Source organism: Oncorhynchus masou, chromosome 17 (genome assembly GCF_036934945.1).
Source record: "Oncorhynchus masou masou isolate Uvic2021 chromosome 17, UVic_Omas_1.1, whole genome shotgun sequence".
In the NCBI taxonomy this organism is placed as follows: Eukaryota; Metazoa; Chordata; class Actinopteri; order Salmoniformes; family Salmonidae; genus Oncorhynchus; species Oncorhynchus masou.
This window is the reverse complement of record NC_088228.1, coordinates 14,927,247-14,954,147: the sequence shown is the minus strand read 5'-3', so window position 1 is coordinate 14,954,147 and position 26,901 is coordinate 14,927,247. Positions and strand designations below refer to the sequence as shown.

Here is a 26,901-nt window from a genome sequence, read left to right as displayed (position 1 = left end):
CTTTTCGCACCAAAGTACGTTCATCTCTAGGAGACAGAACGCGTCTCCTTTCTGGAGCGGTATGACGGCTGCGTGGTCCCATGGTGTTTATACTTGCGTATTATTGTTTGTACAGATGAACGTAGTACCTTCAGGCGTTTGGAAATTGCTCCCAAGGATGAACCAGACTTGTGGAGGTCTACAATTATTTTTCAGAGGTCTTGGCTGATTTCTTTTGATTGTCTTATGATGTCAAGCAAAGAGGCACTGAGTTTGAAGATAGGCCTTGAAATACATCCACAGGTACACCTCCAATTAACTCAAATTATGTCAATTAGCCAATCAGAAGCTTCTAAAGCCTTGACATAATTTTCTTGAATTTTCCAAGCTGTTTAAAGGCACAGTCAACTTAGTGTATGTTAACTTCTGACCCACTGGAATTGTGATACAGTGAATTATAAGTGAAATAATCTGTATGTTAACAATTGTTAGAAAAATGACTTGTGTCATGCACAAAGTAATGTCCTAACCGACTTGCCAAAACTATGGTTTGTTAACAAGGAAGTTGTGGAGTGGTTGAAAAACAAGTATAAATAACTCCAACCTAAGTGTATGTAAACTTCCCACTTCAACTGTAGCGAGGTAAGACAACAAGATATCAGTCATAGTAAGTAGAACTGTTCGTCAGTAAAGCAGCTATCATCAAGGTCAGTGCTGCTCGATAACAACTCAAGTGTTGTGAGTGAGAGGAAAACAAAATACGAGTAATGAAAATGGAGAAACCACACAGTGGTGCACAATGTCTAATTTGAGCACCAAGCAGCATTCTCTGCTCCATCCTCTACTTCTCCCTCTACCCTCTTTAGCTGAATATGTCGACTGTGTTTGCTATGCTTCAGTAAACATAAAGAACCTCAACAGGACATGAATGCAGGCTAACTCTCTGTCTAAGTGTGACATCAACAAGAAGGATAGCCCTTGGTAGACAATGGATCTGCTCCCTGAGAGAGAGAGAGAGAGAGAGAGAGAGAGAGAGAGAGAGAGAGAGAGAGAGAGACTCCATCTAGGGAGAGTATGGGGGATCATTGGATTATAAAAGTGTCAAACCCTGGGACCTAAATCACTGGCTAGACACTTGATCTTGCGAGCTGCCCTGGTGGCCCAGTCTCTTCTATCATAGGATTGCAATGAAATACAAAACATTATCTCTGGAAACCATGAACTCAAATTATGTTGAATAACTTAAAAATAGTGTATGGTCATAGAAATAGAAACGCTAGAATGCCATCCATCATGGCATTATTGACTTGAATGGGGATTCCTATTTCTATGGTTATGGTTAGTATTCAACTTTTGCTACATAACTACAGCAGAAGTGGCTAAAAACAATGGTTGCTCAAACAGAGCCTTCCAGATTTACTGGAATTGCATTTTTGTCATTTTCCCTTTGGTGGGGGACAACCTACTGTTCCTCCTTACCTTCAGCCTATTCAGATGGATGATCCTTTACAACTGCTTAGTGACAGGCAAGATGGCCGTGCAGATCATCATTCAATTATTTGCTTCATGGAGCTCAATTATATAGTAAATTAACTGGTGTCATCACAACAAGCAGAAAGCCGACACCTGGATGTCAGTAATCAAACAGATGCAGGAACAGACTTGCATGTTAAGCTCTTATTAAACGAGCACAAGATTGCAAAGTGCTATCAGTGTGGTGGGCAACCAGGCAGCATTCATGTAGCACAGCTTCTAAGGTGTTTGTTTGTGATTAGGTTTATACCAATAGTTTGCTAGAGGCATTATTTTGATGCCATTGTTTATGTTCGTTTATTCTTTTGCTCATAAATAGTAGGTCAAAATTCTGGTTTTGGTTGTTTTAGTAGTAGTAGTAGTAGTAGTGGTATAGTAGTAGCATTAGTAGGGTATAGTAGTATTAGTAGTATAGTAGTAGCATTATTAGCATCAGTAGTAGTAGTAGTAGTGGTATAGTAGTAGCAGTAGTAGGGTATAGTAGTAGTAGTATAGTAGTAGCATTATTAGCATCAGTAGTAGTAGTAGTAGTAGTAGTAGTAGTAGTAGTAGTGGTATAGTAGTAGCAGTAGTAGGGTATAGTAGTAGTAGTAGTATAGTAGTAGCTTTATTAGCATCAGTAGTAGTAGTAGTATAGTAGTTGTAGTAGTATAGTATTAATAGTACTAGTAGTAGTATAGTAGTAGGGGCATTGTCAGCTGTTGTGGTCGTTAGTTGAACCAGTTATTGTAGCATTATATCAATCATGATGATCCTCTTCATTATTTTGTTAATGCCAGTATAATTTTAAGCAAGACCTTATCGTTTATAGCGCTGGTATATCAGCAGGTTGGAAACTGCATGAAGAAATAACCCATTGACCCATACTGGGTTGGCTCTAAATTCCTTCTGGTTGGAGTCTTAAATTACCTGAATTAGTCTAATAGAACTAGTGATTCAATCAGATCAAACGTTAACGGGCAGTAGGCGACACCTACATAGCTGGCAGTGTCAGAGGTGTAACTGCGTTGGAGCTGTCAAATCAGGGAACAGCTGCTTGTCACGAACCTACACCCGTCCCATTACAAGTTCAGAAAGAGAAAGTTTAGGCTATATAGAAATATGTATTTAACCTTTATTTAACTAGGCAAGTCAGTTAAGAACAAATTCTTATTTACAATGACGACCTACTCCGGCCAAACCCGGACGACGCTGGGCCAATTGTGCGCTGCCATACAGGACTTCCAATTTTTATTTTACCTTTATAAGAACAAATTCTTATTTTCAATGACGGCCTAGGAACAGTGGGTTCACTGCCTGTTCAGGGGCAGAACGACACATTTGTACCTTGTCAGCTCGGGGATTTGAACTTACTAGTCCAACACTCTAACCACTAGGCTACACTGCCACCCCAATCATGATGGGATGTGATACAGCCTGGATTCAAACCAGGGACTGTAGTGACACCTCTTGCACTGAGATGCAGTGAAATAATTAGGAGCCTATTGGAAGTGTAGAATACATCTCAAATTCTAGTTTGCCGGGAGCCCCTTGTGGATTTGACAGCTCTAACGCAGTTCCACCTCCGACATGTGGATATTGGCTAAAGCAGATCTGATTTAATTGAACCCTTAGTCTCCATCATTCAGTGCATGATGGAGAAAGCCTCAGGAGGGAAGAGGGAGGAGTTGTGTAGGGCCAGGAGTTTTTCCTTACCTTATGACCCGGTGCGAGAAACTCCTGGTGTGAGAAATTGCCATTTGTGTACATTTACTTGAAAGAGTTACGTACTGTAACCCCCGTCCCCAACAGAGAACATTGATCTCACTCATGTAAGATCTGTAAATGTAGCTCCTGAAGATGCCTTTGGTCAGCTGTAGTAAGCTAACATTTCCATCGTGCCCATACTGATCCTCAACAGATCGTATGCTATCCCATTCTGTTGCTGTTGTAATCATTTGTAATCACCATTGGCAAGAGGCATATGGAAACTGTCTGTGTAATTGCTGTAGAAATTCAGTTCTCACAGAACACTCAGATAATTGCTTTGCTTTGCTGAGGTAGAGAGAACTATAAATGGAGAATGAATGGAAAATCCACCCTGTGTAACCACTGTGCTTTCATAAGCCACTGTAACCCATTGTATGATCTCTATGTTCAGGTCATGTTCTGCGATACACAGTGTTTTTGTGCTTGGGTAACAGTTTCAAGATTCAAGTTTTATTAGTGGTATGTACTTGATACACATGGTATACACCGTCCAATGAAATGCTTACTTGCAGGTCCCTTCTCGACAATGCAACAACAATAAGAAAAGATAAGAGTATAAACATTAAGTAACTCAGTTGGTCATCAACAGGTGCTAGGGGTAAATCTTTTATATAGAGACTTCCATTCTGTTATGTTAGCCATTACAAGTATAATTGGGGTCCAATCACTCTTACTACAATTGTGTATAATATAGAACCACGTATTCCTATTGTATCCTTTATGTTTTTTAGTTTGCCAAATTAAATTGTAGTTCAAGTTATTAAGCCACTGAATGGAAGCATTTTCTGATCCTTTGTGGCTCTGTCTGGAAAGAAAATTATAGTTTAAAAGTCCTCAGCACTCAAGAAGGATGAGGATCACTCAGGAAGGATGAGGATTACTCAGGAAGGATGAGGATCACTCAGGAAGGATGAGGATCACTCAGGAAGGATGAGGATTACTCAGAAAGGATGAGGATAACTCAGGAAAGATGATGATCACTCAGGAAAGATGATGATCACTCAGGAAGGATGAGGATTACTCAGGAAGGATGAGGATTACTGAGGAAGGATGAGGATTACTCAGGAAGGATGAGAATTACTCAGGAAGGGTGAGTATCATTCTGGAAGGATTAGGATTACTCAGGTCAAGATATGGATCAATCAGGAAGGATGAAGATTACTCAGGAAGGATGAGGATTAATCAGGAAGGATGAGGATCACTCAGGAAGGATGAGAGTTACTCAGGAAGGATGTAATTTTGAAGAATAGTGGGATGTCTGTTGGATGGCTTGTCTGACAGTGCTCTAATGTTAGTCTGTTTTCGGTCTGCTGCTCGCCATATGTTCTTAAGACAGCTTCTAACATTTCCCTCTCTCTCGCTCTCTCTCTCTCTCTCTCTCTAGCTTCCCATCCTGGCCTCCTCTGTGGTCAGTCTGTATTTTCTGGAGCTGACAGATGTGTTCAAACCGGTGCGGTCAGGTTACAGCTGCAATGACCGAAGTCTGAGCATGCCCTACATCGAGCCCGCTCAGGAGGCCATCCCCTTCCTCATTCTCTTCAGTCTGGCCTTCGCTGGACCTGCAGCCACGGTCAGTGTAACCACAAACCTCATTCCTGTGGTGGAATTATTGTAATCAAAAGGAGAGACTTTTAGATTTCTTCAAAACAATCAAACTTTATTATTTAATTAGTGCAGTAATGGAGCTGGTCGGTAAACACCCCTGGAGGTGATCACTGAGAACTCAACGAGGGGATTTGAGCCACAGCATTTTATAGCAAAATCCATCCTCCTGGATGTTCATGACAAACAACAGATGTATGGAATGTATTTAAGAATTTTAACTCACATGTAGAAAATGCATACGTTCTTCATAAAACAAGAAGCATAAAAGCAATAACTCATTGAATGTGTTCCTGCATGTGACCAGCTGCTATAGCACTGGCTCAGCCTCCTCCCAAGAAACTTAGCACAGTCTCCCATTTCAACCTCCAACACATATTTTAACTATTCTACCAATTTGTCTGGGGAGGTCATGATGCACAGTCACCTGCACGAACCCATGAAGAAAAACATAAGATGCATACAGATTATGAGGTTCAAAGCTATATTTTCATAGACAGTGAAAAGCACATATTTTATGCATAATGCAGTGCGTGCAACAATGGAGTTTAATAAAATAAGCTTTAGTTATCTAGCACACTCCAATGGATCAGCATGGTGGAAATAGCTATTTCCATCCCATAAACAGAAATTAGCATATCTTGTTGGACAAATCCAGATAGTGACTCCTGGTTTAAGTCAAATGTATTCCGTTGGTGCCAAATGAACATGACCCAAGACAAGCATCATGATTCCACTATTTATAAGGCAATACCAATAGATCAAATAGATTAGGATCAGTTTTACTCTCCGGATCAGAGTTCACCCTCTCCATTCACCAGAGCATGCTGAGAATAGTGTCAACATCTTAAATTCATAACAGCAGTGTGCTCTTACTCTCAAGGGACCCTAATTGCACTACCAAGGGATCACATCTAAGGCTTTAGGGCCTGTTTGCTGGCAAACTCACTCAGTCCTGGTTTACTCTCTGTGAGTGTGGATAGTCCCCCTCTAAGGGTTCTATATTTAGTGTACCAGCAAAATTCACTCTTCATATTTCACTTCTAAGGGTTACTCACGGCCAGCATGTCCTTATACTCAGTGTGTTCCTTCCAAAGGGTTCATCCACTTATCAGTGCTCACATCTTATGGTTTATTCATGCTGAATGAGAGTTCACTCCTAAGGGTCCAGGGAGAATCCAAAGGGTTTGCTTACAATGTCTGGGGTTCATTCCAAAAAGTATCACATTTAATAATTTAGCATTCTCATTTTCCTGGATTAATCAGAAGGGTTTTCTCCCTAAAGTATGCTCAGATGTGTTTACTCATGCAGATGAATTCGCTCATAGGCAATGGGATCACTTCTGAGGGAAGTGTATGCTCCCTAGATTCTTTTCTTGTAGAGTGGTTCTGCTTTTAGGGTCTAGTTAAGAATAGGTTTTCATTGTTTTAATATTTAATATCTCACTCTTCCAGAAGTGTTCTGCTCTTGGGTGTAGGGGTCAAGTGTCATCATTTTGCTAAAGGTCATGGTTTTGTAATAGTATCTTCTATAAAGATAACATCTCTATGTTGTTCTGTCTATGGTGTCTTCTGTATTCTATACACTAGTAATGTGAGAAAACAGCAAACTATAAGGTGTCTGCAAGACAGTTTCCCATGGACTTTTATGAAAAGTGTTGGCCTAAAATATAATGTCCTGATTTTGCTGTTTGATGATCACCCTAAATCTCCATTAATTTGACGTGTTATATTCATACAATTCTCCATTTAATTTTACGTGTTATATTCAAACAATTCTCCATTAATTTGATGTGTTATATTCATACAATTATCCATTAATTGGACATGTTATATTTGTACAATTCTTAGCATCACTCTGCTGCTGCTCTCTCTCAATGCTCCTCAGCAAATATTCCCCTGACTGCGTCTCACTCGGCGACACATTCTCTTTCTCTCCTTCGACTGTTATCACCTAGGCAACCTGTGGGGTGGTGCTTCTTGCAGTGTCATGCCTTGTCTTTCAGGCCCGTACAGTTTAGCTGGCGCTGTCAGCTTCAATTGGACTGCCGCCCACCTAGGGCCACTGTCAGAACATCAACACAGGCAGACAGAGGGACAGACAGACAGAAAGACAGACAGATAGATTTTATGACTTATAAAACAGCTTCCCAGTGAAGGGTTTTCTTGTTTTTGTTTATGCTTGAATGACTTGGTTTTGATGTTTGGTCGAAACACACAGATTACACTTGGTTTCTCTATGTTGCTTTCTTTGACTTTAGCTATGACACCGTTATCGCACTATGACACTGGCTTCGCAGGCAACTTGGATACGGTTCAGATATTTAGCTGCGACTTGTAATCCAATTCCTTTTGTTGAGAAGAAATAGGTCACTAGGTCGTCTTTAGTATTACACACAAAAACTACAGACAGCCATATAATACAAAGCCATACTAAAAACCTTTCAGTATAATGGCTTTGCCTCTAGCAACATGTTCTATGATGGTTAATGCAACTCCTATCGCTCTCCTTGAGTCCTTAACTTCATATTGGGTCCCTTCTTTAAGAAATGCAGTATCATCTATATAACATCACTACACTGCAGCAGGAGATATGATTGCCTTGACTATATATACTGCCTGTTTAATTTGTTCCCACTCACTGATCCTCTCATCATTAAAGTAAATGCAAGCAATGCCCTAGTAAATGTCATGTGCCTCCTACTGTGCCGAACGCACATGTTTAGGCATGTATAGGCTATACAGTAGTAATTGATCCTAGAATCAAAATAAAAAACATAGGCTGTTAAAGAACAGTAACAAAATTTGACAATGAATACTAAGTTGTTCAGCGAGGGCGTGCCTATGTGTACCTTCTGTACACTTCTGGCCCTTCCTTGGACACTGTTAACTAACCTCCAAACGAGCTTCAATGCCATACAATACTCCTTCCGTGGCCTCCAACTGCTCTTAAACGCTAGTAAAACCAAATGCATGCTTTTCAACCGTTCACTGCCCGCGCCCGCCGAGCATCACCACCCATGGACGGTTCCGACCTAGAATATGTGGACAACTATAAATACCTAGGTGTCTGGCTAGACTGTAAACTGTCCTTCCAGACTCATATTAAACATCTCCAATCAAAAATCAAATCTAGAATTGGCATTCTATTTCGCAACAAAGCCTCCTTCACTCACGGCGCCAAACTTACCCTAGTAAAACTGACTATCCTACCGATCCTCGACTTCGGCGATGTCATCTACAAAATAGCTTCCAACACTCTACTCAGCAAACTGGATGCAGTCTATCACAGTGCCATCCGTTTTGTTACTATATCACCTCATACCACTCACCACTGCGACCTGTATGCTCTAGTCGGCTGGCCCTCGCTACATATTCGTTGCCAGACTCACTGGCTCCAGGTCATCTATAAGTCTATGCTAGGTAGCCTCCCGGGTGGCGCAGTGGTTAAGGGTGCTGTACTGCTGCGCCAGCTGCTGGGTTTGCGCCCAGGCTCTGTCGTAACCGGCCGCGACCGGGAGGTCCGTGGGGTGACGCACAATTGGCCTAGCGTTGTCCGGGTTAGGGAGGGTTTGGCCAGTAGGGAAATCCTTGTCTCATCGTGCACCAGCAACTCCTGTGGCGGGCCGGGTGCAGTGCACGCTAACCAAGGTTGCCAGGTGCACGGTGTTTCCTCCGACACATTGGTGTGGCTGGCTTCCGGGTTGGATGGTGCTGTGTTAAGAAGCAGTGCGGCTTGGTTGGGTTGTGTATCAGAGGACACGTGAATTTCAACCTTCGTCTCTCCCGAGCCCGTACGGGACTTGTAGCGATGAGACAAGATAGTAGCTACTAAACCATTGGATACCACGAAATTGGGGAGAAAAAGGGGTAAACATTTTTTTAAATATATATTTAAAAAAAGTCTATGCTAGGTAAAGCTACGCCTTATCTCAATTCACTGGTCATGAAAACAACACCCACCTGTAGCACACGTTCCAGCAGGTATATCTCACTGATCATCCCCAAAGACAACACCTCATTTGGCCACCTTTCTGGTTAAATAAAGGTGAAATTAAAATATATATATATATATATATATATATTTAAAAAATGTGCCAAGGGAAATCTCACACACTGGTTAGATGGTTCGAACGAGACGTTTTGTGTTTCCACACAGGTCAGTTGTTTCTCTCCAGCAGGTGAGATGGTACGTGCTAGCTGTCTAAGGTTTGTCGCAGCTGCCGTCCTGTTGTAACAGATCTCTACCTCAGCATGGCGTCAGGTGTCACAGGCAGACAGTTAGTGTAGCTGCCCCACAGGCAGGCAGTTAGCGTAGCTGCCCCACATGCAGACAGTTAGTGTAGCTGCCTCATTTTCAGGCTGTCATAGGCGCATACTGTAGTTGTTTTAGCTGATTCACAACAGAAGGCTTAGGTGGTGGAGCAGCCCTGCATTGACTTTAGCTATCTCTCCTTCCCTAACAGCTGCTGCTATCCACAGGCAACTCATAACTGAGATTATGAATAACTTATCTGTCAGTTAGTGTCATTGCCATTTAAATTCCAGTCAATTCAGGAATGGAATTGCACTCCTATTAATAAATTATTTGGTCCAATTATTCAACATACAGGAATTAAACCCTCACTCTGTCTGTCCTTTCTGTCAAATCTCTCCCTAGATAATGATAGGAGAAGGTATCCTGTATTGCTGTCTGTCCAGGAAAAAGAGTGGGGTCAAAACAGAGGCCAATATCAACGCAGCCGGCTGCAATTTCAACTCGTATATACGGCGAGCTGTTCGGTTTGTTGGTAAGTTTTGATATTTTCTCAATCATGACATTTTGAAAACATATGGTGTATCTCACTTCACAAAACATAAACTCTGTGGGACCTAGCTGTGTAGTGAACAGCCACATGTTTTGTATAGTGTTTTGTCTTGTCTTTTGGTGATTAGCTGAGTAATATCTCCCTTGCTCTCCCTCTTTCTGTCCCCACCTTTGCGGGTTGTCTCTCACCTCTTCCTCCCATCTCTCTCTACCAGGGGTCCATGTATTTGGCCTATGCATCACGGCTCTCATCACTGACATCATCCAGCTGTCGACGGGTTACCACACCCCCTACTTCCTGACAGTGTGTAAACCCAACTACACCATACTCAACATGACCTGTGACGACAGCTCCTTCATCATAGAGGACATCTGTTCTGATGGAGCAGACCCAGCCGTCATCAACTCTGGCAGGTTAGAGTGCTGATCTAGGATAATTTTTGCGTTAATAAACAAGTAACAATAAATAAGATTACATGGACAGGGAAAATCTGATCCTAGATCAGAATTCCTACCCTTGGACAGTTTATGGATACGGGCCCAGTAAACCAGACTGTTCTGAAAATGTATTTAAAATATGCATAGAGGTTCGAATGACGCATGCACCATCACCCTCAGGAGAAACTAGATGGTTGGTAGAACATGTGGTTGACCATGGCAGTCAGCATTTATGAATAATCTCCAATGTGTCTGTGGAAACAGGTGTAGGGTGAAGGTGCACCTAGACCAGGGGTGGGCAAAATACGGCCCGCGGGAAGTATGACTATTTTTATTTGAAGGGGGAGGTATTATTAGAAAAACACTCCAGGCCACTCTTGAATGTCTGAAACTTGACAGAAATTATAATGGACCTGTGTATTTTAAAATAACTGCCCTTTTTCTGACACGTAAATTGCTTTTGATGAACAAATCAGCCCAAATATAAATCTGTGCGGCCCTCTGCTATATTTTGAAATCCTGATGTGGCCTCTTCAGCCAAAACATTTGCCCACCCCTGCCCGAGACAGTTTTGCATTTTCCCCACTAATGGTTACGATTAGGACTAGTGGAGGGGAAGCTGATCCTAGATTAGAACCTAGGGCAAACTTAACCTTGGAGCTTGGCCTGCAAAGTCATCTCTAGTGGGTTACCACATATGGTCATTAGCATACCTCTGTAATGTAGTAAAGTTTGAAACAGTATACAGTGCCTTCAGAAAGTAAAAAATATTGTAGTAGTATACAGAAACTGTAGTATACGGTAGGATACTTTACTACATACTGTAGTATCCCTCGATCATGTATTGTACTCTTTATAGAATGTTGTATTATACTGTAAAATACTAAACACTACAGTATTATCCACAAAATAAAATATCTGCAAAAACACTACAGTCCACAAAAACACTGAAAGACTATAGTAAATACTAGTATTTAATTTGCATATCCCCTGCTCATTCCACTCTCCCATATCCCAATTTGTGCCATCCGTAGATGAGAAGCCTGCATGCCAAGTATAGACAATATATTGTGTTCCCTACAGGTTATAGAAAAGAGCAGAAGCTATGAACTATCCATTCAGACCTACTGTTTATGGAAGATTTGCTCTTTTTGCATTTCTTCACTAGGTTTCCTCAAGGAGAAAGCATCCCCCTCACTTCTATGCTGAAGATAATAAAACAAAAACACTAGTAAATACTACAGTAATGTCCCCAAAAACACTAAAGTAAATAGCACAGTATACTGTACTACAGTCCGCAAAAACACAACAATAAATACTACACTATACTACAGTCCACAAAACACTAGAGTAAATATTACAGTATACTACAGTGTGCAAAAACACGACAGTCATTTCTATAGTATACACTACAATTTCTTTAACTACAGTACTTATACTATAGTAAACTGTAATACTACAGTATACTACAGTAAATATTGTAGACTTCAATCTGCAAAAAAAACTAAAGTGAATACTAAAGCATGAGGGGTGACGTGGAAACGACATTGATTCAACCAATTTTTGCCCGGTGGGATGTTACAAAATGCTCATTAGCAATGTTAATAACAGTGTAATGTTAATAACAGTGTAATGTTAACAACAGCGCAAGCTTGCAAAACAACACCCATAGTAGCCTCTACCTCAGGAGTGACTCACTACCAGTCTCAGAGACATTAGTTTGTTAAAGGCACTTAATGTCTCCACTCTCTACCAAGTTACTGGCTTAACATAATGAATACTGTGTCTGACTCACTGAACAATGTAGCAGTCCTAGCTACGGTCTGCTGGTACCGCAATGAGAACAGAGCGAGGAAAACTGAAGATGGTGTTTCTACAACCCACTCAGTTCATCCCCCGTGCACTTACGAAACAGGGAATGTTGTGGCAGACCTGCCTGCACCCACACACAGCCCAGGCAGCTGAGCGTTTCACAGCTATCATTTTCAGATCTTACCACGGCTGTCACTTCCTGTTACTCATCAATATGCGGAATGTATACTGTGTGTCTTCTGTTCTGTCCAGCCTCTCATGAAGGGAAGTTGGCCTGTTAACATTTGCCCTAAATATGGCATCGATATTAGAAAGTCCCTCAGTTGTCAGACAAAACTCGCTTTTAAGTCCTTTAAGGGTGCTGTTTTTGTATTGTACAGATGATGTAGGGTTTGGAAAACTCTAGTAGACAAGTGGGTCTGGACCATAGACAAATGGGGGCTACAGCACAGCCCTGAAATCAGATTGGCTGTAATTTTATTATTAAAGTACATAAAGGGCTATTTGTTGACTTTATTCCTTGCTGGAAAGCTAGCTCATGCTTGGTATATAACAAAAGCCTGCTATGCGTATGTGCTCAAACTGCTTATAATATGGTCAGTGATTTGAGGGGCAAATAAAACCAACTCACTGCTGTGGCAATGCGATCATGGGTTGTACCCTTTACGGTGGATTTCCTTTCAGAGTCTGTCTCACCGTCTCTCAAGCAGAAGATTAAAATGTCTGTCTCCCTCCCCTGTCGTTCTAGGAAGTCCTTTCCCTCGCAGCATGCTACTCTGGCTGCCTTCGCTGCTGTCTATATCTCTGTAAGTAATCCAGCTACAAGCACACATGCACACACACACATACTGTAGGGGTACACACGCATACACACACACAGAAACACACACACACACATGCCTCCTCTGTCTACTGCCTCACAGCAATCTGGTATAACTGGTTCTCATCAAGTGCACTGGATGCTGCGCTATGATGATTTTCACTGTGCTTCCTGCAGTCAAATAGCAAAATCACCCTCTAGAGGCCTCATGGGCGTAATTTCATAATTAAATAACATAACAATAAGAAAATGCAGAAAATCTGGTGTTTATGTCAAACGGTTTTGTTATATTTAATTATTATGTGATGTACACTACATGACCAAAGGTATGTGGACACCTGCTCATCTCATTCCAAAATCATGGGCATTAATATGGAGTTGGTCCCCCTTTTGCTGCTTTAACAGCCTCCACGCTTCTGGGAAGGCTTTCCTCTAGATGTTGGAACATTGCTGCAGGGACTTGCTTCCATTCAGCCACAAGAGCATTAGTGAGGTCGGGCACTGATGTTGGCCGATTAGACCTGGCTCGCAGTCGGTGTTCCAATTCATCCCGAAGGTGTTCGGTGAGGTTGAGGTCAGGACTCTGTAGAGGCCAGTCAAGTTCTTCCACACCGATCTCAACAAACCATTTCTATATGGACCTCTCTTTGCGCATTGTCATGCTGAAACAGCAAAGCACCTTCCCCAAACTGTTGCCACAAAGTTGGAAGCACAGAATTGTCTAGAATGTAATTGTATGCTGTAGCGTTAAGATTTCTCTTTGCTTGAATGAAGGGGCCTAGCCCGATCAATGGAAAACAGCTCAAGACCATTGTTCCTCCTCCACCAAACATTACAGTTGGCACTATGCATTGAGACAGGTAGCACTCTCCGGCTGAGCCAATGTTGCTTTGAGACGTTTCCACTTCACAATAACAGCACTTAGAGTTGACAGGGGCAGCTCTAGCAGGGCAGAAATGTGAGAAACTGACTTGCTGGAAAGGTGGCATCCTATGACGGTGCCACGTTGAAAGTCACTGAGCTCTTCAGTAAGGCCATTCTACTGCCAATGTTTGTCTATGGAGATTGCATGGCGGTGTGCTCGCTTGTCAGCAATGGGTGTGGCTGAAATAGCCAAATCCACTCATTTGAAGGGGTGTCTACATACATACATTTTATATATATGGTGTATATATTGGGATGCAAACTCAAAATGGAGTACATTTCAACTCTATATCTGACATGGTACAAGCCCATAACCATGTGTGTGAGGTCTAAACTTTTTTTTCAAAGTAGATTGGTTTAAGACTACCAAGAAACACTCCATGTGACGCTGATTCAGCCCACTGCAGTAAAAGGTTGTAATGTTCTCCAAAACTTGAGTCATCCTTGTAATGATTGAATTGGACTGCAGTCATAATGCAAATCAAGTTTCGAACAAGGGGCTACCTCCGTTTGAAGTTAAAAGTCCTTTGTTTATAGTATATTGATTCCAGGCCTCTCTACAGACAAGAACAATTTGTTCAGAGTAGAGTCCTTAATTAAACTGGATATACAGTGTCTATAGATAACTGTGTAGAAGACAGCTGAATTATTAGCTGTATGCAATCCATACTAGGAAGTCTTTAGTTAGTTAGTTGGTGACTTCCTGATATGGATGCTGGAGTGTATCGCTCCTCTCTTCTCCAGATGTACTTCAACGCGACGTTGACAGAATCCTCCAAGCTGCTGAAGCCCCTGTTGGTCTTCTCCTTCATCATGGGTGGCATCATCTGTGGGCTGACCCGCATCATCCAGTTCAAGAACCACGCCATCGACGTCTACTGTGGCTTCCTCATCGGAGGAGGGATCGCCGTCTACCTGGTGAGATGCTCCAGTAGATCTCTAGTAGAGCTACAGATGCCGTATCTTAATTTGATCATGCTGTTGTTACAGGAATTTACCTGCACAGCAGGAAATGCAAATTTGTAGTCCATTTGAGGTATAAAAAGGCTAATTTCCCCTTGGCCTCCTGGGTGGCGCAGTGGTCTAAGGCACTGCATTGAAGTGCCTAGCTGTGCCACCAGAGACTCTGGGTTTGAGCCCAGGCTCAGTTGCAGACCGGGAGGTCCATGGGGCGACGCACGGCCTAGTGCTGTCCGGGTTAGGGAGGGTTTGGCCGGTAGGGACATCCTTGTCTCATAGCGCACTAGTGACTCATGTGGCGGGCCGGGCGCAGTGCACACTGACCAGGTCGCCAGGTGTACGGTGTTTCCTCCTAAACATTGGTGCGGCTAGCTTCCGGGTTGGATCCGCGCTGTGTTAAGAAGCAGTGCGGCTTGGTTGGGTTGCGTTTCAGAGGACTCTTGACCTGTTGTAGTGATGAGACAAGACAGTAACTACTAACAATTGGATACCAGGATATTGGGTAAAGAAAATCAATTAAAAAATAAAAATGTTAGACTTGATTAGCCCTAAACAAATATTTGATCAACCACCCCAAAAAATGTCCATTAATTATAATTTATTTATAATCTACAGGATTATTTTCCTTTTGTGAGAAACTGGGTCAAATTAAGGTACAGCATCTGCAGTACATCTCAAGTAAATCTAGCATATCTCTATTAGATCACTGATCTTCTAGGTCTTGGTCCATGGACACTACCTGGTGATACTATTGTACTATTGTAGATATAGGCTGCTCTGCCAGTAGCACCGTTGCCCCTATAAAGGGCACTATGTTTTCTGGTCAAAAGAAGTGCACTATTTAGGGGAAATGGTGCCATTTCGGACACATCCCTAGGCTCTTCAGTCCTGGTCCTGGAGACCGACAGGAGGTGCAGTTTTTTGTTCTAGTCCATGTTGTAACATACCTCGCTGATTCATCTAGTCAATGAAATAACAGGTCAAATTGATTAACTGAATTAGGTGTGTTAGTACTGGGATAGAACAAAAGCCTGCATACCCGATAGGTTACTAGGACCAGGATTGGAGAGCACTAATCTAAAGATTAATCTTAATGAAACCATTCAAACGAAGGAGCTGATCGTGGACTTCGGGAGACAGCAGAGGGAGAACACCCCTATATACATCCACGGGGCCACAGTGCAGTAGGTGAAAAGCTTCAAGTTACTCTGTGTATACTTCACTGACAATCTTAAATGGTCCACCCACAAAGACAGTGTGGTGAAGAAGGTACAACAGCGGCTCTTCAACCTCAGGAGGCTGAAGAAATTCGGCTTGGCCCCTAAGACCCTCACAAACTTCTACTGATGCACCATTGAGAAGATCCTGTCGGGCTGAATCACTGCCTGGTACGGTAGCTGCACAGCCTGCAAGTGCTGGGCTCTCCAGAGGGTAGTACAGTCTTCCCAACGCATCACCGGGGGCACACTACCTACCCTCCAGGACATCTACAGTACCCGATGTCACAGGAAGGTCAAAAAGATCATCAAGGACATCAACCACCTGAGTCACTGCCTGTTCACCCCGTCATCATCCAGAAGGCGAGGTCAGTACAGGTGCGTCAATGTTGGGACCGAGAGACTGAAAAACAGAGTATATCTCAAGGCCATCAGATTGTTAAATAGACATCAGAACGCGTCTCCTTCCTGAGTGGTATGACGGCTGCGTGGTCCCATGGTGTTTATACTTGCATAGTATTGTTTGTACTGAGGAACGTAGTACCTCCAGGTGTTGGGAAATTGCTCCCAAGGATGAACCAGACTTGTGGAGGTCTACAATATTTTTTCTGAGGTCTTGGCTGACTTCTTTAGATTTTCCCATGATGTCAATCAAAGAGGCACTGAGTTTGAAGGTAGTTAGAAGAGACGGACCAAGGCGCAGCATGATTTGAGTTCCACATATTTTATTTGCAGTGAAACTTAACAAAACAATAAACAAACAACGAAACGTGACTTATGTGGTGCAACAAGCACAAACACAAACAATATCCCACAAATGCAGGTAGGTACAGGAAGAACTTAAGTATGATCCCCAATTAGAGACAACGATAATCAGCTGCCTCTAATTGGGAACCATACTAAAACCCAAACATAGAAATAATTGACTCCCCCTCGTGACGCCCTGACCTACAACACCATAGAGAACCAAGGGTTCTCTATGGTCAGGGTGTGACAGTAGGCCTTGAAATACATCCACAGGTACACCTCCAATTGACTCAAATACTGTCAATTAGCCTTTCAGAAGCTTCTAAAGCCATGACATCATTTTCTGGAATTGTCTAAGCTTTTTAAAGGCACAGTCATCTTAGTGTATGTAAACTTCTGACCCACTGGAATTGTGATACAGTGGATAAGTGAAATAATCTGTCTGTAAACAATTGTTGGAAAAATTACTTGTGTCATGTACAAAGTAGATGTCCTATCCGACTTCAAATCAAATCAAATTTTATTTGTCACATACACATGGTTAGCAGATGTTAATGCGAGTGTAGCGAAATGCTTGTGCTTCTAGTTCCGACAATGCAGTAATAACCAACAAGTAATCTAACTAACAATTCCTAAACTACTGTCTTATACACAGTGTAAGGGGATAAAGAATATGTACATACGGATATATGAATGAGTGATGGTACAGAGCAGCATAGGCAAGCTACAGTAGATGGTATCGAGTACAGTATATACATATGAGATGAGTATGTAAACAAAGTGGCATAGTTATAGTGGCTAGTGATACATGTATTACATAAGGATGCAGTCGATGATATAAAGTACAGTATATACGTATGCATATGAGATGAATAATGTAGGGTAAGTAACATTATATAAGGTAGCATTGTTTAAAGTGGCTAGTGATATATTACATAATTTCCCATCAATTCCCATTATTAAAGTGGCTGGAGTTGAGTCAGTGTCAGTGTGTTGGCAGCAGCCACTCAATGTTAGTGGTGGCTGTTTAACAGTCTGATGGCCTTGAAATAGAAGCTGTTTTTCAGTCTCTCGGTGAAAATCTGAGATGACAGTGTTGTTAAGAAAAGGAAGCTTGAGAGCAGACGCATTATTTTAATTTATTTTAATTTTAGAGGCTTTAGTCACAAACCCGGATCCGGAAGTTTCGTTAATGGCCTTGAGATAGAAGCTGTTTTTCAGTCTCTCGGTCCCAGCTTTGATGCACCTGTACTGACCTCGCCTTCTGGATGATAGCGGGGTGAACAGGCAGTGGCTCGGGTGGTTGATGTCCTTGATGATCTTTATGGCCTTCCTGTAACATCGGGTGGTGTAGGTGTCCTGGAGGGCAGGTAGTTTGCCCCCGGTGATGCGTTGTGCAGACCTCACTACCCTCTGGAGAGCCTTATGGTTGAGGGCGGAGCAGTTGCCGTACCAGGCGGTGATACAGCCCGCCAGGATGCTCTCGATTGTGCATCTGTAGAAGTTTGTGAGTGCTTTTGGTGGCAAGCCGAATTTCTTGCCAAAACTATAGTTTGTTAACAAGGAGGTTGTGGAGTGGTTGAAAAAATAGTTTTAATGACTCCAACCTAAGTGTATGTAAACTAACGACTCCAACTGTATATACTGTATTTATACAGCGTTGAGATTACCGGCAATGACAACAAGCTCCATCCGATGATGCTGTGACACACCACCCCAGACCTAGTGGTTAGAGCGTTGGACTAGTAACCGGAAGGTTGCAAGTTCAAACCCCCGAGCTGACAAGGTACAAATCTGTCGTTCTGCCCTTGAACAGGCAGTTAACCCACTGTTCCTAGGCCGTCATTGAAAATAAGAATTTGTTCTTAACTGACTTGCCTAGTTAAATAAAGGTAAAATAAAAATAAAAGTGATGGACTCTCCACCTCCAAATCGATCCCGCTCAGTGACAATAAACGCAAATCTGACTGTCACCCCTGGTGAGACAAACCGCAACTCTTCAGTGAGGTTTGCCAGTCCAGCGATGGTGGGTTTGTGCCCATAGGCAACTATGTTGCCGGGGATGTCTGGTGAGGACCTGCCTTACAACAGGCCTACAAGCCCTCAGTCCAGCCTCTGTCAGCCTAATGCGGACAGTGTGAGCAGTGATGAAGGGATTGTGCGTTCCTGGTGTAACTCGGGCAGTTGTTGTTGCCCTCCTGTACCTGTCCCGCAGGTGTGATATTTGGATGTACCGATCCTGGGCAGGTGTTGTTACACATGGTCTGCCACTGCGAGGGCGATAAGTTGTCCGCCCTGTCTGCCTGTAGCGCTCTCTTAGGCGTCTCACAGTACACACATTGTAATTTATTGCCCTGGCCACAACTGCAGTCCTCATGCCTTGCAGCATGTCTAAGGCATGTTCAGGCAGGTGAGAAGGGACCTTGGGCATCTTTCTTTCTGTGTTTTTCGGAGTCAGTAGAAAGGCCTCTTTAGTGTCCTAAGTTTTCATGACTGTGACCTTAATTGCCTACCGTCTGTAAGCTGTTAGTGTCTTAACGACCGTTCCACAGGTGCATGTTCATAAATTGTTTATGGTTCATTGAACAAGCATGGGAAACCCTTTATAACAAACCCTTTATAATGAAGATCTGTGAAGTTATTTGCATTTTTACGAATTATCTTTGAAAGACAGGGTCCTGAAAAGGGGACGATTCTTTTTTTGCTGAGTTTATGACTTTATCAATGTTTGAACATTATTTCAATATTGTAGGTAAGTAGGAAATACGGTAATGGATATGTGAGAACCTGAAATGTGCATTAAATCAGCTTAATGCGCAGATACATAACATGATTACGATTGGGAAAGATACTGTCCATTTCAGCAATGTGCTGTAAAATCCACTTCCCATCTTTGACTGTACTGAATCATAGCAAGTTATAAATATCACATATGCACATCCCACACACACACACCGCCTACACAAACCCATGCAATATCCTCACATTTAATATTCTTCAATCAGGTGCTTGAGGCTATGATCGTGCTACTGGTAATTTACCCCAACAGTAATGCAGTTTAGTTTGGACTGCTGCATTCTATCTGACTCAATGACCAAGACAAATCCACTGTCACAATCTTGCAGTCCTCCTATTGAACAAATGTCTCTTGGCTCTTGGTTAGGCTATTTATGTCTTATTGTGTCAGATACTGTATATTCACTGTGCTTCAATAGTGCTTGAAAAAACGTCATGGAATCCTGGAATTTTATACTAATGTCTGTCTTGAGACCATTTTGTTATAGATAGATATAGACATAGTAGGAATGGAAAGGTAGGTAGAGGTAGTTCAGGATAGGTCATTCAACCTATAATGAATGCTGTCTTCCCAAAAGAGACTTATTTTAGACAGTTGTAGGTAGATAGATACAGTAGGTAGAGGTAGATTTAGGTTATAGATAAGTTTATAGATAAGTTTTAGGTTATAGGTTATAGATTTAGGTTATAGATAAGAACCAATAATGAATGCTGTCATGGTCTCGCCTCTTCTCAGGGTCTGTATGCAGTGGGTAACTTCCAGCCCAGTGAGGACACATCCAGACAGCAACTCCAGCCTCCCCCACTCCGAGAGCCCCCCAGGAGCAACACTGTGCCCAACGTCAGCCAGAATGCAGGTCGCCACCTGCAGCCCAACAGCCTCAACAGCATGAACAGCCTAAATAGCGTGAGCACCGCGGACGGCCTCACCGCGGCCCACCCCGAGACCATCCTGACCCGGGTGCCCTCCTGCCGCGAGTCCAGCTCCCTGAATAATCTGAAGAGGGCCAGCGCCGATTTGGAGTGCATCACCCCGCCGAGTCCCATGGGTAAACAGGACTGTCTGGTGACCTTTAACAGTAGCACGTTACCCAGGTCACATGGTGGCTCACTACCCGAGGAGCACCGCGTCCCTCGCCGCCACGCCAGCATCCACTCCTCCATGGACTCCACGCGCTCCAAGCAGCTGCTGTCTCAGTGGAAGAGCAAGAACGAGAACAGGAAGCTCTCTCTTCAGGTGATGGACAGTGGGGTGGTTGTGGGACGCCACCATTCAACATCCTCCTCCTCCTCGCCTCAGAGGACCATGGAGCTGAGGTGCAGCTCTGAGCCATCCGCCATGGGCCTGGAGGCAGAGCTCCGTGCTCAGGGACACATCCCCGCCCAGTACATGAAGCTGGCAGCCAGCACTGTGCCACTGTCCAACCACCTCCCCCACAACGGGGGCAGCAGCGGCCTGGCAGGGGGGGCCCGCGTGTCCATCCAGTCCCGGCCAGGCTCCTCCCAGCTCGTCCACATCCCAGAGGAGACGCAGGAGCACGTCAACAGCGGCACCTCCAGTAGGGAGGACGAGGATGATGACGACAGGGAGGATAACTATGGCGGCGGTGGGATTCCTGGTGGGGGAGGCTCGGTTCGCTCCAAGTGGCTGAAGGAGGGCACCCCCTGCAGGACTAACAGTCTAACTAACCAGCCACGCATCATGCAGGTCATCACCATGTCCAAGCAGCAGGGTCTGCTTCAGCACGGCAGCCCCAAGAGCTCCGAGGACGGCAGCGTGGTCAGCTGCACAGGCTCCATCCAGTACAAGGCCCTGATGGACCAGGAGGCCGGCCAGGGGATCGTGAGGGTGGAGGCCCATCCAGAGAACAAGCCTGTGATCAAGCCTCCGGACGGCAGTGGCTCCTGGAGGTGGAAGCCCCAGGAGCAGCGTGGCAGCATCCGCCAGGCCTTCGAGCTCAACGACCTCAACCGCGACACGGAGAGCTGCGACTCGCTCAAGGACGGCTACGGCTCCTTCGATGGCAGGAGGAGCCAGACAGGCACCGACACCGGCAGCGAGCATGGCGGTGGCAGCGGGGGAGGCGGTCACCCACACGTGCACCACCCTCACTACCACCACCACCACCACCCCCACCAAGGCATCACCACCATCCGTGTGACCCCTGTGGAGGGACTAGGAGGAGGAAGCGAGGCCGCCTCCGAGACCCTCTCCATCGCCTCCAGCAGGGAGTCCACCCTGCGGAGAAAAGGCAACATCATCCTGCTCCCGGATAGAGGTCAGAGTCCAGACAACTCCAGGAACTATTTCAAAGGGACCTCCCCCACACCGCCCCCCACCCTGGGACTGGCCTATAGAGAGTGAACAGCTGCCCCAGTCATCCCTTACCCTTACCATTCCCCCTTACCGCCCATGTGGTGGCCTATCTGTCCCCCCATGAGTGGCCTTCTACACTGGGTCTAGTCTGGAACCCACAATAGGACCATTGAACACATTCAGCTATGACTGTATATTATCAAACCCATCATGGATTCAGTGGTGTTAACTGGGCTGGCTTACCTTTTCCAGTGCCATTCTAAAGGTCATAATTCATTAGCTAGCTCAGTGTGTCTAGTACAGGAAGGCCACTACAGTGTTTTTCCATTCTGCAAAAATCTGTTTTTTTGTTGTTTTCAGCAGTTTATTGTTAGACTTGGTTTGATAGGACCGAATTAAATATATTGGTGTGTGTTCTTTGAGAAATGCAGTAAAAATATATATATTTTAAACATTAAATAATGAAGTAAGCTTTATGTGAAAGATTTTTGAGTGCAGACCCATTACACCTCTGTGTTTGTCTGAATTTACATTTTTTACGCACCAACCAAGCACCATGGTTCTTTTTTGATTTGAAAATGAAACACTATCACACACAATGGTCCTTTAAGAATGCAGGAGATGCTGGAATAATCGCCACAAAGTCATTTTGCGCACACCTTTCAACCCTTATTTCATTACATAAACTTCCATTTGACAAGCACAAGTACTAACTCTTTTAATACAATGGCTATAGTGGTTTTAACTTTCAATTTGATACTATTTGTTATCAACTTGCAAGAGGCTTTGATGGCAATGAACCATGCAGGTTATGTATTAAGTTGATGGACATGATGTTTTGTAGGCCTTTTCCATTGATGTACTGTGCGCTTTCTCAGCAACATATAAATGTCCTTGTGTAATGTGACCGTGATTGGGTGTTGCACTGCATAGCAATGCTGGAGGGGCTTTTCATAAGACGACATACAGTACCATGACAATTGTGAAAATACATTTTTATATTTTTTGCTATGTACATATTTATAGTTCCCCCAATTGATCTGCAACAATATTCAGATGTCTTCATTGGCTTATTACTAATTATTGATAGTCTATTTTAACAAATATGGGTTTATTCAATGTTGTTGTTTTTAGAACTTGCGGGATATGAATTCGTTTGGCAGGTGATTTATAACAGAGCAATGTTTTAAGAAATCACCAAATATTATCCATGGGTTGCAAAATTCCGTTAACTTTCCCCAAATTCCCGGGTTGTACAGAAATCCTGGTTGAATTCCCTCACGACTCCAGGGTTCTTCCAACTGGGATTTCTGTAAAAACCTGGGAATTTTGGGGAAATTAACATCATTTTACAATCCTAATTATCGCTGTGAACACACCAGTCTTTCCCTGTGCTTTAGCCACACATTGTATCCCTCGAACAGTATAACATGCTTTTCTTAGCTTACAAGGGCAGCAAATGAAGTATGTTAATAGACTACCAGGGGCAGTGGATACAGTACCTTAATCAAATTAGTTTTGCTTAAAGACTGGAAATTTAAGAGGGACTTTATACTTTGCATCCTGTATTGCCTTTGACGAAGTATACTAATAAGTATTCGCTGTTTTTTGATACAGTGACCTTTTTCCTATTAGCAACCTGTAGGGTAGTTTAAGAAAATGTTAGTTTTTTTCTGCAAAATGTTTAACAGCTGTACAAGTTGTTAATGCTACTTACTGTGCACTCAAATATTTTTTAAGTAAATGTATCTATTGATGAGTGACATAAAAGGGAAACCACTCTCGGTAGAGGCTGCTCTTCCTGGTACATTGATATGCGCACAATAATTGATTTAATTGTCCAGTTTGATTTTCCTGATTGGACAATGTGGCAGCAGAGCCTGTGCTGGGAACTTTGGTTATGCTGTTAGATTCAAATCAATCATACATTAGTGTTCCTTGGGCGATAATGAACCATGCACGATTCAGGACTGAGGAGAGATTGTATAACGGCAATAGCATCCCTCTCCCTCCCACAATAGAACAGTAAACAAGTGAGTCATACTCAGTATCCAAACTACGTAAGTGCAAAAATAACATTACAAACACTACCATTGGTTAGTGGCACTGTAATTCTAACATTACTCTATGTGTGTTATATGCTGCCATTGAACAATATAATTGTTCAATGAAAACCTTTCAATGATTTTTATCCAGTTTGTTGTGCAAAGGTAGGGCCAATCAACAATACATGAACGGAAGTGTAGCTTTTACAGTACATATAGTATACTACGCTGCAGAGGAAGCTGGTGGGAGGAGCTATAGGAGGATGTGCTCATTGTAATGACTGGAATGGAATAAATGGAATTGTATCAAACACATCAAACATACGGAAGCATATGGAAACCATTTTTTTCATTCCAGCCATTACAATGAGCCCGTCCTCATATAGCTCCTCCCACCAGCCTCTGATACGCTGATACCTTTATAAAACTGCCAAGAGCTTACTGTTCATATACATCAGGGGTCTCAAAGACATTTCACCCGGGTCCACATTCTGTCTTTAATGAGGCCTGCGGGCCGTCAGTTTGAGATCCCTGATATACAGTGCTATGTGCATAGAACACTAGCTTAACTCATGACACCTGAGATAGCTACGATAGTGTTTACACTCGTTTTTACAGTGGTCATAATATGCCAGTTGCATTTGGATTACCAATATAAGTCATGTATTGAGCTTGTTTGTGTTTGTACCAGAGGTTGGAAATTATTTTCCAATCGTTTCGTTCTGAACAGTACCAACCATTCTTTTTTTTTGTTCCTTTACACTGTTCCGACCAGCTAAATAAAGTTCTGAAACGGTTCAAACCCCAAAAATGGTTAATATCGTTCATTTCTGTTCCTTTTTAAACCTCTGAAATGAAAGTTATAAATATATATATATATTTAAATGACTTCATCAATCAGTGGATAGAGCAGCTTGCTATGGAGCTATAGGTGTTTACATTGGACAGACAACTGTAGGGTGCGATGTGACAGAAATTTTTCGGGTGGGGAGAGAACAAGAGAGGGTGGAGGTGGCTTGGCTTGAAACACTGGGCATCTTGTTAAGACATGCATGATCTGAATTAGGCCTACAGAATTGTACCTACGTAGGAGAGGCTTCTATGGAGGAACATTGAATGTCTTTGAACTTCCGAGAGTTGGTTTAACGTTGGACCAGAGCTAGATTGTAAGCTTGTGTGTGCAAAACGGCACCAGAATAATAAATAACAAACACGTCTTATCTTTTTAGTAGTTAATAAATCCAATGTGAAACGTAATTACTATAGTATCCTTAACTAGCATTGAAATAGTGAATCCATTCTTCTCCAATTAAAAATGTTTCTCCCTAATTTATGAATCACGCTAGTAATGTAAGTAGGCTGCAGTAGCCTATGCTTCAGATGGGAGGGGCAGGTAGCCTACGCACGTACACACACAGGCATAGATTTTCAGCTGGGTCTCCCGAGTGGCATGGTGGTCAACGCCACCAGAGATTCTGAGTTTGAGTCTAGGCTCTGTTGCAGCCAGCCGTAACCGGGAGACCCATGGGGCGGCGCACAATTGGCCCAGCGTTGTCCAGGTTAGGGGAGGGTTTGGCCGGGATATCCTTGTCCCATCACACACTAGCAACTCCTGTGGCGGGCCAGGCGCAGTGCACGCTGACTCAGTCACCAGGTGTACGGTGTTTCCTCCGACACATTGATGCGGCTGGCTTCCAGGTTAAGTGGGCATTGTGTCAAGAAGCAGTGCGGCTTGGTTGTGTTTCGGAGGACGCACGGCTCTCGACCTTCGCCTCTCTCGAGTCCGTACAAGAGTTGCAGCGATGAGACAAGACTGTAACTACTAATTGGATACCACAAAGTTTAAAAAAAATAATCAAAAAGTAAGACTTTCAGCTGGCATTCAGGCAGACACTGGAATATGTTTCTGAGTGACAGAGTGAGGGCTTTGTATAGGCACTTTGTAGCATTTTTTGCGGGACAGAAAAAAACATGCCTGGAGCATAAAATAATGTTATTAAATGGTTCCCATCCTTTTAAAATAAGAGTTATGTTCCGGAACAGTATAAATCACTTTCATTCCCGGTTCTGATTCTGTTCCTTGAAAAATGTTCTTTATTTCCAGCTGGTTCCAACTCCTGGTTTGTACACAATAATACAAAAGTAAGACTGGATGTATACATTTTAGATATTGTTGAACATTTCTATCAATAATCAAGGTTTTCTTTTTTTTCATTGAAACTGAATTGATATTATATAAATATTACACATATTTTTTAGTTCTCAAAGGGTATATTAGCAGCGACAACTGAAGGGAAAAAGTTGTATATTTTCCTGTATACTTGTACCTTCCATGATGGCTTTAAACTGTGGTCATATCTGCATGGTAATTTGATATGTACTGTATCTAAATGCTTATTTTCTGTATATGACACCTTTTGAAAGTTATGGCTGGTACCTTGATTTATACCTACTCAATTCATCAATCAATCAACCAATTGATTAACTCTTCATTCTTTCTATCACTGTAAATACAATCTGTAACTTTACCATGCAGACAATGCTGTTACAGTGTAGAGTAGGTAGGACAACATATCTACAGAAAGAAATCAGGTTTGGCAGAAGAAGATGTTTGACGTTTAGGCAGAGGATGTATTTGTGACGAGTTGAGAGCATAGAAATAGAATTTATAGAAATATAATCTAGTCATTATATTTCCATGGTTGCTAGGTCAGTTGGCTTTATTAAACATCTGTAAGATTGGCCTGTGTGCATTCAGAATAGACGTGGTGATTGGTGGATAGCGTGGTTGCTAACGAAACAGACGTCTCAGTCAGAAGTCACTCTGTATTTCACCATTCTATGAGGTCGACTATGTCTAAATATTGAAATAAATGTTTGATATCAAACGAGAGAAAGGTTTGTTGATGGTGATGTATTTTTCTGTCTCACTCTGTGTCACAGAGATGCATAGTGATATAATATACTTTGTCTCACAGTTATATAATGTGGTGTAATGGTATATCTTTGCATCACAGTAACATTTTGTGATGTAAATTTTCTGTGTCACAGAATCAAATTCTTTGTGATGTGATTTCTCTGTGTAACAGCAGGACCGAATTATGACATCACTGTGTCATGGTACATTGTGATATGATTTCTCTGTGTTGCAGAGG

At 42.9% G+C, this 26,901-nt stretch overlaps 1 protein-coding gene across 1 annotated transcript in view; it reads left to right on the top strand.

The window, feature by feature from the left end:
* Positions 1-24,686, top strand: part of LOC135558575 (phospholipid phosphatase-related protein type 4-like) — a 27,651-nt gene extending 2,965 nt beyond the window's left edge. Inside the window, exons 2-7 of the mRNA XM_064992473.1 lie at positions 4,646-4,831; positions 9,524-9,653; positions 9,886-10,084; positions 12,669-12,726; positions 14,409-14,582; positions 20,121-24,686. Coding sequence (XP_064848545.1) covers positions 4,646-4,831; positions 9,524-9,653; positions 9,886-10,084; positions 12,669-12,726; positions 14,409-14,582; positions 20,121-21,749 — 2,376 coding nt within the window. The 3' untranslated portion in view covers positions 21,750-24,686. The remainder of the gene's footprint in view (positions 1-4,645; positions 4,832-9,523; positions 9,654-9,885; positions 10,085-12,668; positions 12,727-14,408; positions 14,583-20,120) is intronic.
* The last annotated feature ends 2,215 nt before the right edge of the window (positions 24,687-26,901 follow it).